The sequence below is a fragment of the Rhinolophus sinicus genome, linkage group LG13 (assembly GCF_036562045.2).
Source record: "Rhinolophus sinicus isolate RSC01 linkage group LG13, ASM3656204v1, whole genome shotgun sequence".
NCBI classification, from domain to species: domain Eukaryota; kingdom Metazoa; phylum Chordata; class Mammalia; order Chiroptera; family Rhinolophidae; genus Rhinolophus; species Rhinolophus sinicus.
In genome coordinates this window covers 41,674,115-41,685,430 of record NC_133762.1, presented here as the reverse complement: position 1 = coordinate 41,685,430, position 11,316 = coordinate 41,674,115, and the positions used below count along the sequence as shown (strand labels likewise).

Here is an 11,316-nt window from a genome sequence, read left to right as displayed (position 1 = left end):
ATTTTTGTACAACCTAATAAAGCTAATTTTATTTTAAAATAGGCATAAAATTGCAGGTCTGAGTACAAAAGTATATCACAATTTATTCAAATAAAAGATTTGGTCTCTCCCCCTCACCCTTTCAACGAAATCAAATGTCACAGATACAGGCAAAACTCTGCACTTTATCTCATCCATCCTCTTCCTTCCAAAGGTAACCGCTATCCTGAAGTTGGTGTTTATTATTCCCAAGCATCCTTTTGTACTTTTTCCACATGGTATGTATGTTTTTATATGGTATTGTTTAGTGCTTTTTAAAAAACATATATAAATGTTGTCACACTTCACATAACCGTTTGCAATAGTTTTCACTTGTTTTTTTACGCCCCCAAAATTCATTTTAAAATAAAAAATTAAGGTCTCTATGTGAGGAATACGGCCTGGGCGGGGCCCCGACTGGTGGGCGGAGTCTGGAATGGGAAACGGGTGGGGCCACATGGGCGTTGGGCGGGGCTTATGGGATTCCCGGGCCTCCGGGTGGACGTGCTGGTCTCGCCTGGAAGCCGCCGTCATGGTGGCCCCCGTGGTGTACCTGGTGGCTGCGGCTCTGCTTGTCGGCCTTATCCTCTTCTTGACTCGCAGACGAGGCCGGGCGGCAACAGGTAGGAGATACCGCCGCGCCAGGGCCTGTGTGCCGGCGTCCTCTGGCCTCCTGAGCTCCTGAGCCTTGGTAGGCCGTCGCGCGGTGGCTCCTGCGCATGCGCCGGCATGCCTGGTGCCGCTGAGCAGAGGATCTAGTCGCCCGGCAGTGTTTGCTGCGCGTCAGACTGCGCGCATACGTGCGCGACTGGGGACCGGCGGGGAGCCGCAGTTCGAGAACATGCGGACGAGATGGCTGTGCCCCCTGTACCTTTATTCCGACCCCGGAAGACAGCCTCGCCCCATCCCTGTCCTCGTCCCCTGGTACTCTAGTACTTCAAACCCATAGAGCCTAGGTCCTGGCGGACACACACTGCCACCTTTCATTGGGCAGTCCACCTCTGTGCTCTTTGGAGAGGCCACAGGGATTTCCCATCCCTCCCAGGCTGGCTCCAGTGTTTTCTGCCATCCACGAGCTGGAGAAAGCATGAGGCAACTCCAGGGACTTCCCTGAAGCTCTCTCCTTTCCACTCAAGGAGAGCACTCATGCACCCTCCTCCCTGTTCTGCACCCCAACCAGAAAGCCATGTCATCGGCCAGGGCACAGAACAGATACGCCCCCCCCCCCCATTTCTTGTCAGCAGTTGGGTTTGTATATAATGTCGCTCCCCCCTTTGGGCCCACAAACTACTTCAGATCACCTGCATTCTCCAGGTGCAGGAGAGAGAAGCTGAGGTAAGGCAGATGGCCAACAAATCTTCCTGGGAGGCGAGACTCAGCCCCCCCAAGGTGTGCTTTCTGGTTGGGGTGCCAGATAAAAGCATGGCAGGTGGTGTTAAGCAAGAAATAAATGCAGTCCTGAGTAGGCATTCAGGTGAGGTCTGGATAGCTCAGGGTGTGCTTGCTGGAGGAGGTAGAGCTTCAGCTCCATCTTGCAGGGTGGTCATCTTTTGACAGGCCATCTGGAAAGGTGAGGCCCGGAAAGAAGAGAAAGGTATCAACATAATCAGGAGGGAAATGGTGATCTTAATGGGACCAAGCTGTGGGTCTGGGTTGTAAAGTCCTCGGTGATCTGGAAATTGGGGCTTTGTGCTGTGGGCAGCAGGAACCTGGAGAAAATTGAGTGGAAGAGGATGCGGCATCCAGGATGCTGCTCCCTTGCCACCAGGTTGGTTGGGCTGCTGGACAGCAGCATGGTTCCTCTCTTCCCTACAGCCGGCCAAGAGCCACTGCACAATGAAGGACAGCCAGTAGCAGCAGGCCGAGTGGCCCAGCCTCGGCCCCTGGAGCCCGAGGAGCAGAGAGCTGGGGGTAGGCCTCGGCGCCGCAGGGACCTGGGCAGCCGCCTGCAGGCCCAGCGTCGAGCCCAACAGGTGGCCTGGGCGGAGGTGGATGAGAATGAGGAGGAGGCTGTCATTCCAGGTGAGAGGAGCCCCACCCTGGAGGGAAAGGGAACTGGATTAAGGGATGAGAGGATCCCCAAAGCTGGGTGGAAAAATGGGGTCTGAAGCCACACTGTTGGAGGGATGTCTGGGAGACACAGGATGGAGTATGGGGACACTTGGGACGTGGCCTTTGGTCCTAGGGACCAGACGTTCTGCATCCTGACACAGAGAGTTCCTTAGTCCACTCCTTATATACCAGCACCCTTCCTGGTGTGGGCACACTCTGGCCCTAGAGCTTTTGCAGTTCCTGGAGTAGGGTTGCCTGTATCTCGAGAAGAGTTTGAGGATCGAGACATTCTTTTAACAGAGGCCTCCATTATCCCTGGTGCTGGGAAACCAACAGAGTTCTTAGATTGTTGGAAAGATTATCTCCTCTCCAGTGCTCCACAGCTGGCTTGAGCCTGAGAAGGAGGCATTTGGGCTTTTGTCCTTGTACCCTTGGATATTAGCCCTTTGGGCTCAAAAGCAAGGCCCTTTGTGGTGCCGCCCCTCCTGTCTTAGACTTGGGCTCAGAAATCCTTGCTGCTTAGGAATCAGCGGGTCTTTAACCTTCAGGGTCTTTGGCCCTGGGATAATCCTGGGGTTTGGGCTGGTGGGTCAAAGGGATAACCCTGGCCAGGGGCTGAACCCAAAACCCTCAGCAGTTCCTGACCACAGTGAGGATGATTTGAAATTTGAGGTGGGGATACATTTCCCCATGGGGCCATCCTTCCCTGGAGCTTTGGCTCAAAGACAGAAAGCAGAGAACTCTGCAAGCCCAGTCCTGCCTCTGACTTGCAGACACTCAGATAATAGAACCTGGCACCTCCTTCTATGGCTGTGCAGCATCTAATGTTATCATCTGGTCCCTTGCCCCACGGCTCCTTCACCCCATTCCTACCCTAACACACACACGCCTGGAGTATGAATTTATGCATTCATGGCAGATGCCTCTGGAGGGCAGAGCTGGGCTAGTGACATTTACAGGTGGATGCAAGGGGATCCCCCCATGATGACAGGGACGGGGGTGGGGGGGTGGATCCGTCACCATCTGTCCTCTCTGGCCAGGACCTAAACTGTCTTTCTTTCACCATATGTAGCCCAGGAGGAAGATGACATCGAGAAGCCAGTGGAAACTCACCTGTCAGGGAAAATTGGAGCCAAGAAACTACGGAAGCTGGAGGAGAAACAAGCGCGAAAAGCCCAGCGTGAGGCAAGCAGGAGGGGTGGGGTGCAGCTCTGAAAAGTGGGAAAGGACCCTGCCTTCCCTGTCCCCTATGGCGGATCCTCCCCTCAAGGCTCTTTGCGTGCTGGGCTGGTGTTTGCTGCGTGCCTGGCTTTGTCTCCTGCATCCTGGGTCTGTGGCCTACCCTGGCCTGTTTGGGAGGTGGGCAAGCTCTAGCTGGGAGTGGGGACATGCCCCTCTGAAGGCCTCTCTCCAGGCAGAGGAGGCTGAGCGTGAGGAGCGGAAACGCCTGGAGTCCCAGCGTGAGGCAGAGTGGAAGAAGGAGGAGGAGCGGCTTCGTCTAGAGGAGCAACAGAAGGTGAGGTGCACCCCCATCCTGATGATGACACCTGACCACACAGCCTTGCTGCCATGGAGCTCCCCAACTCCTCTCACCCAGACGACTGGCTGTGGACCAGGTGCAGAGGCAGTTCCCGGTTTACTTGGTCCCTGGTGTCTGTAGACAGAATCTGTGTAAAGCTGCTGCGGAAAAGCAGAGCCTGAGGTGGAACTTTTTGTGCATGTGATGTATCAAAATACCTGGAACACTTGGGGGTCATTAACATGGTCAGAGTGGCTAGAGCAGGGGAAGCAAGGAAAGGGGAGCAGTCTGGATCCCAAGGGCCTTGGGCTATTAAAGGTCATTGTAAGAGATGGTGGAACCTGTCTGAGCCAGGTCCTGTTCAGGGCCTGGCATAGAAGAGATGCCCAGGGAAGGGGGGGCCACTGTAATAAAGGTGGTTAATGAGCATTTGTTTGCCAGATGCTTCCTTCTGAGAACCAGGTACCCAAGAAAGGCAATATCTCAAAGACGTGATGTGATACTGGGCAAGAGCCAGGGCTGCCTCGCTGGGAAGACCCCATAGCTCGGTGCCTTTGGGCTCTGCCTGGCCCCGTTGCCCCAAAGCACTGGATGGCAGAAAGCCTGGCTGTGCAGCAAACCGGCCAGAACACAGCACAGGGGAGGCATTAGCAGAGAGGGTCTTTCAGCTTTATGAACATTGATTCTGTCTAATGCATCTTCAATATCCTGCAGCTCTTCTCCCCTGCACGCTTTCCTGTTACTAACATGTTACTTTACTATGGCCAATTTCTCACAACGACTATTGGTGCATTATTATTAACTAAACCTCACACATTGTTCAGATTTCATTCGTTTTCCCCCAATATCCTTCTTTTCCAGCATCCCATCCAGGATACCACGTTACACTTAGTTCTTATGTCTCCTTAGGCTCCTCTGGATTGTAACAGTTTCTCAGACTTTTCTTGCTTTTGATGATCTTGATAGTTTTGGGGAGTACTCGGTTAGTATTTTGTAGAATGTTCCTCAATTTGAGTTTGGCTGATGTTTTTCTCATAGTTCGACGGGGGTTATGGGTTTCTGGGAGGAAGATCACAGGTGAAGGGCCATCTTCAACACAGCGTATCAGTGGTACATGTTATCAGCTTGACTTGTCATTAGCGGTGTTAACCTTGATCCCTGGCTAAGGTGTTTGTCAAATTGCTCGACTGTAATGTTTCTCTCGCCTTCCCGTACTTCTTCAGAAACAAGGCACTGTGCGCTGCCCACTCTGAAGGAGGGGGGAATTATGCTCCACCTCCTTGAGAGGAGAACAGCTACATAAAATATTTTATGCAGGAGATTTATCTTCTCTATTTATATAGTCAATTGTTTATTATTATCCACATGGACTTAGGGCTATTGATCTTGTACTTTGTGTTATAATCCAATACTATCTTGTTTATTTTGTCGCTCAGATTGTTCCAACTTTGGCCATTGGGAGCTCTTTCAGTTGGCTCCTGTGTACCTTTGACAAACCATTGGTTTTGTTTTTTGAGTACTTTATTTTTGGTACTGCAAGAGGCTCCAGGTTCATCCTCTATACTCCCTGCCCCAGCTTGAGCTTCGTGTTTTAAAAGAGATCTTTCGGGGAGCTCTGAGAAATGGGTTGGGCTGGGGAGAGGCTGTTGCACTAGATGGTGTTAGTGATGGAGTCGTATGGACGGACCGAGAAGCTTTCTGGAAGTTAAAGAAAGAAGTGGTAGATGGGACCTCATTTCTGACCAAGGCAACTGGCCTGTTGGCTGTGTGACTCACCCAGCCAGGGGCCCCATAGGAGGACCAGATGTGTGGGGATTGGATCAGGGTCTTTCTGGGACATACTCAATTTGAGGTGCCTGTGAGACTAGACTGCTCAGTGGGTATGTCACATGGGCAGTCATGTGTTTGGGAGGAGGGATTTGGGCAGGGATACAACTGCAGTCACTGGCAAGGAGATGGCTATTGATGCTGTGGGCATGGTGAGGTGGCCTGAGAGAGCGGAGGCAGGAGCGGGGACCCAGCTGAGTGATGGGGGAGGTAGGAAGAATGGCCCAGGGAGCAAGAAGGAGGTATGACAGGGTGGTTGCCAAGAGGGAGTGGTAGGCTCTGCCTAGTGCCACTGAGAGGACAGGGATGTGAGGCTGATGGTTGTCACTTGGATTTGGTGGGATGGAGAGCATGGCTGAGACCACAGCAGGAGTTGGTTTGGAGGAGCTGGATATGCAGAAGAGCAGGGAATGGGTGGCGAGGAAATTGAGTCTGGGTGTTTATTCACAAAGTTGGGACATGGAAGGAGAGGGAGAGGGTGACTGGAGGATATTGCGGGGTGGGTTCATGACAAGGTTTCACGGGGACGGGGCTGAGCAACATTTGTCTGGGAGGCGATGGAACTGATGAGAAGGGGGGCCTCTGCCTGCTGTTCAGCATGAGGGCCAGAGGGATCCGGGTCTTGAAGGAGCTCTCTGTTCCTGAGAAAGGGCTGGACTGTATGCCCTGGTGCCCTGCGAGGGAAGCAGAGACTAAAAACATGGCTGGGGTGGGCACCCCGTCCCCAAATACCTGACTCTGCCCATTCGGTGTCCACAGGAGGAGGAGGAGAGGAAGGCCCGGGAGGAGCAGGCCCAGCGGGAGCATGAGGAGTACCTGAAACTGAAGGAGGCCTTCGTGGTAGAGGAGGAGGGCATGAGCGAGACCATGACTGAGGAACAGGTGGGCCTGCCACTCGTGGGAGACCCTCCCTGCACCTGCCGAGGCGGGCCGCCGCCCCCCAGGACCCCTGCTGCTCCTTGCCTGTCTCCCCAGTCAGGCAGTGAGAGGTGCTGGGCCCGAGACGCAGCAGGTTCTGTGAGCCAGAGGCCTTGTCCTCAGGAGAGGTGTGGCCTCCAAAACCCTCCCATGGGAGGCTGTGCTGCTCACACACACAGGTGGTTGGGCGGGCACACGGAGGGCACATAGGCAGGTGGCACTCACCTGGGCAGATGGATAAGCACAGGCCCCACAGCTTCTGCAGGGGAGACACTCACGCTGGCTTTTCTGCTCTTCTAGTCCCACAGCTTCCTGATCGAGTTCATCAACTACATTAAGGTAAGCCACAGAGCAGAGCCTGCTGTCACCTCCCTGCTCGCGTGTGCGTGTCGTGTGCGTTCTCAGACCTGAGCGGGGCTGTAGGCGTTTCACTCAGGCTCATGCGGGGGGACCGAGAGCGGGTGAGCGACCAAGGTCCTGGCCAGGAGACTCCCTTCTCCTCTGACCCTTAAGGTGGAGAAGGACCGGGATCTGTGGGAGGCGTGAACCTTTGATCACTTCCTCACGCTTAGGGTTTGACAGTTTCTCTGTTCTTCAGACCCCACGCTCAATGAGTCAGTGTTTTCAAGTGTCTTTGCATGTGTTTTCTGTCAGTTCTGTCACACTGAAGCTCCACTGACTTGAAACAAGAGTCCGTTGCCATGTGTTTCTGACCTGGAACTTGGGTCTTCTGGGAGGAACAGGATGCTGTTTCCTTTGGAACCTGGGGTGGGGTGGCAGGTGTGTCCCCTTCTGTTTGCAGGCCGCCCGGGTGCTGCTCCGGGTTGCATAAGCGCAAGCACGTCCTGCTCCGCTTTGCTGCTAAGCAACTTCTCTCCCACGAAGGATGCGAGAGGTTTTCAAGTGCAGCTCAGAGGTGCAGAGGCGGCTGAGGGAAGGAGTGCAGAGGGAGCGGGGGTGGGGCGGGGGTGGTACTGGGGGGTGCCAAGGAGCCAGGGCTTGCATAATCCTCCCCCCACCTCCCTGAAAGAGTGCAGAGTTTAGATGCCTCCCAGCAGCGAGGGGCTGGGCTCACAGCCTGGGGGTCAGGGGTTCCAGAGAGGAAGAAAGCTCCCTCACGTTGTGCCCATTCCCCTCCAACAGAGCCTGTTCTCCACCCTGGCATACATGAGTCAGGGCTATAGCCCAGGCAGGAAATCTCTTACACTTCTCTGCTGCTGTTTGGAACTTGCTGTTCCCCCCTACCCATTGGGCACCTTCATGGTCCTGTGTCCCTCCTCCAGGAAGCCCTCCTCCATCACCTTCAGCTCCCCGTCTCCTCCTCAGAAACCTGTGAAAAGGCCCCCAGGGCAGTTCTAGCCCTCAGCTTTCAGTGGCTCTGGAGGGGCCATTGTTGGGGCTAGTGTTGTCCAAAGTCTTCTGGACCTTAGAGGTCTTTGCAGCCTGTGCTGGCTGATTCTCCTAAAGCTGCTGTCAGCAGGGAAAGGAAGACTTCAAAATTCAGTCCACCTGCCTCCCAGGTTCCAAGGGGGAGGCCCTTTCATTTTAGGGTTTCAGAACCGGTGGCACATGTCTGTGCAGCATGGTTTATGTGAAGTATAGGTCTGGCTTGCTCTTGTCAGTCCACTCTTTCCGACCCGGGCTAGGTTGGTTGGTTGGTTTTTCCAAGCACACTTTCGGTCCCAGCACCCGTCAGACCAGGTCTTCAGGGACCACCTGGGGTGACTCTGTGTTCCCACTCTGAACTGTCACCCAGCCTCTGTCCTTGCTTTGTAGGTACAGGCCAGCTGTCTGGGTCACTCTGTGCTTGCCGATCCCCTGGCCCAACTGCTGCTCACTTGCCTCCCTGATTGCACATTCAGTTTGGCATTTCCAATAGTCACATGCCAGCTGCAGCTGGGGTGGTGTCACCGTGTCACTCCACCCCCAGCGCATTTGCTATGAAAGAATCACAGAAACATAAAAGACCGCCTTCTCGAGTCATGTGCTGTCTATTCGTGGGGGAGGCAGATGCATGTACGAGCAGTGGCCCCTCAGCTGTAGCCACCTGAACTGAAGTTTCTCCTAAGGGTGTGAGGGAAGCACGTGGGACATAGCTGTGCGTGGAAAGCACGGAGAGTGTTAGCAACAGTTATTTTAAAGGTGGGCCCAGTGCCTCAGATGGTGTGAAGAGGGTGGTGAAAAGAACTGTGGGGTGTCAGGGTTGTGGGGAGCTGTGAGCACAGGCAAGGTGGGAATGAAACACACTGCCTCTACGGAGACCCCACTCAGGACCTTTTATCTTCTCCTTGTGCACATTCCCGCCTGTCTCCCAGGCTGGGCTGTGAGCTCAAGGGCAGGAGTTATGTCTTGTTCACCATTGCGTCCCCCACACCTTCTCAAAAACAACTCCTGGTGACAGTTTTTTAAAATAGCTTTTGGTGACTATTATCCTCTCCCTTCATCTCGATGGTGCTTCTCCTACCAATCTGTCTGTAATGTTAAAAAGATACGGCTGGATGCAGAGGAGAAGGTGGCAGCTGTTCTAGGTTTGCCACATGTGTGTCTGTCTCAGGATGGTCCCCAGTCCAGGATGGGGCCTGTGAGCCAGGTGGTGGTTTGAGGCAGATACCTCCCCACAGCAAGGGAATGAAAGAGTTCATGAGTGTGTGTGTCTCTGTCTGTGCGTGGTTGGGCGAATGTGTGAGTGAGTGTGTGAGATGATCATGGCTCGCCCATAGGAATCGGCACAGTGTTCATTCAGCGCCCAGAGCAGGCAGATCAAAGTGCAAACTCAGAGGGCTCCAGTGCTAAGAGGCATTTGCCGCTCAGCCTCTCTTCCTTTCCTTCCTCTCTTTGTAGCAGTCCAAGGTTGTGCTCTTGGAAGACCTGGCTTCCCAGGTGGGCTTACGGACTCAGGTAAGCCCTGGAAGGTGGCCTGTGTATAATGTAGCTGTCAGAGGCGGCCTGCCCTAAAGATAGAGACTCTAGATACCCCCTCTGCCTGTCCCCATCCAGGAGGGAGTAGAGGGTAGGAATGTCTTGGCACCTCAGGAATCCTGCCTTTCTACTAGATGGAAGACAGGCATGGAGGAAAAGAAGAAAGTCCAAACCCCACCACTCGAGCAGCCCCTGTAACCAAAGCAGCTCAAATCCAGTTACCTTGACAACTCTTGCAAACAGTCAGCACCAGCCTTCATGGCCATACGTCACCACTGTTCTTCTGGTTGGAAAAACGCCTCTCTTGGGGGTCTGCAGGGCCCCAGGACCAGAGTCCCTTTTCCGCTGGGCCCCTCCTAAGGAGAAGAAGGGAGTCACATGGCGGGGTGGGGGGACAGCCATGAGAGGGGGAAGAGGAGGTTTCAGTGTAGTAGGAGGGAGGTTGCAGATGTATTTTTCTGGGGACAGCAGCGCCCATCTCTGCTCTGAGAATTTTTCTCCTCTCAGGACACCATCAATCGCATCCAGGATCTACTGGCTGAGGGGACTCTGACAGGTGAGAGGATGAGAATCAATCACTGTAGGCCTTGGCCTTGGGGAGTGTCTAGCCTCAGGGCTGCAGGGACTTGTGCAGAGGCAGGATGATAACCGGGGGTGGGGGGAGTGGTGTGCAATGAGGTGGATTGAACAGGGGGATGCAGTTACAGGGAGGATGTGCCGAGGCCTGGGGATGGCTTGGGGTGACCAGGATAGGCAAGGAAGACTGACTGGACTCACCTCACCAGGATTGGATGCAGCCAGGAAAGGCCAGACAGGCAGGCAGGCCTGAAGGGCTGGGAGCCGGTTGTGAAGGGATGGGTGGGAAGGCATTCCTAGGCCAGATGGGGAGGCTCCAGAAGGCTCAGCCCCACAACCTGTGTGTCCCCACAGGTGTGATTGACGACCGGGGCAAGTTCATCTACATAACCCCAGAGGAGCTGGCTGCCGTGGCTAACTTCATTCGACAGCGGGGCCGGGTGTCCATCGCCGAGCTTGCCCAGGCCAGCAACTCCCTCATCACTTGGGGCCGGGAGCCCCCTGCCCAGGCTCCAGCCTGACCTAGCCCTTCCATCTTGGACTCAACTGGTACAGCCTTCCTGACCGTACATCTTTATCCCTCCCCACCAGCCTGGGGCAGTGATGGAGTGTGGCCAGGCAGTTAGAGATTAAAGGCCTGTGAGCACTGCTGAGCTTGGTGTGGCTTGGTGTGGCAGAAGGCCTGGCCTGGGAGCCCAGATGAGCAGGTGACATCTAAGCCTTAGGGTATGTCCGGGGGCGGGGAGGGGGGGGAAGTGTCCTATGGAGGCAGGTGGAAGTTCCATTCTTACCGAGCATTCATTCATTCAAGAAGAAATATTGAACATTTACTGTGTTCCTTTGTGTCCTGCAAGCCCCGCCCTCTGGGATGAGGTCTTTCTCTCCCTCCTACACAGAGCAAAAGTGGGAAACCTTAGGCCACATCTCCCCTAACTGAAGAGGGAGGTCTCACTGTCCTTTATATGGATTCAGGAGCCCTAAGGAGGGCCGAGAGCCCTTAGAGCGTTAATGAACCGATGAGCCATGCCAAGGAGTGTCCTAGGGAACATCAGCCTTTAAGAGGGAGGGCAGGGAGGTTAAGGAAGGCTAGAGGCTGGGCCAGCTGCTCATGGGGCAGGTGGAAGGAAGGGGAGAACCTGCCTGAGCTCTGGAGGGATGTTGCTCCATACAGCACATCACGTGAATTCAGCTCTGCATCCTTGGCAAAAAGTCTAAATGGTGTGGGTGATTCCACCCACTGGTGGCTGTGAGGACCATATGCTCCAGAGTGGGTGTGAGATGGGAGATGTGTGTCTCCTGTAGGGTCAGTCACTGGTTCCTGTGGGCTGTCCATGGCATGAGCACCCTGCTTGCCGAGGGTGAGGCATGTGTTTAAATGTATTTCTTATGTAAGGTGGCCCTTAAACGTAAACCACCTACTTCCTCTGGTGCCTGGTGGTGGAGGAGGCTGCTTTCTGTTCTAGCCCGGGAGCTGGGTGTGGATGACG

At 54.5% G+C, this 11,316-nt stretch overlaps 1 protein-coding gene across 1 annotated transcript; it reads left to right on the top strand.

Moving 5' to 3' along the window:
- Positions 1 to 476: 476 nt before the first annotated feature.
- Positions 477 to 10,482, top strand: DDRGK1 (DDRGK domain containing 1). The gene is made up of 9 exons (XM_019733805.2): positions 477 to 641; positions 1,834 to 2,040; positions 3,143 to 3,255; positions 3,485 to 3,586; positions 6,176 to 6,298; positions 6,635 to 6,673; positions 9,176 to 9,232; positions 9,761 to 9,809; positions 10,184 to 10,482. The coding sequence occupies exons 1-9, from the start codon at positions 551 to 553 to the stop codon at positions 10,348 to 10,350; spliced, it is 948 nt and encodes a 315-aa protein (XP_019589364.2). The 5' UTR covers positions 477 to 550; the 3' UTR covers positions 10,351 to 10,482.
- Positions 10,483 to 11,316: the final 834 nt, after the last annotated feature.

Bases quoted from the DNA above. Each gene is read 5' to 3' on its own strand.
- DDRGK1 (XM_019733805.2), top strand. From the start codon at position 551: ATGGTGGCCCCCGTGGTGTACCTGGTGGCTGCGGCTCTGCTTGTCGGC. The intron at 6,299-6,634 runs GTGGGCCTGCCA...CTGCTCTTCTAG, and splicing joins AGACCATGACTGAGGAACAG to TCCCACAGCTTCCTGATCGA. The intron at 6,674-9,175 runs GTAAGCCACAGA...CTCTCTTTGTAG, and splicing joins AGTTCATCAACTACATTAAG to CAGTCCAAGGTTGTGCTCTT.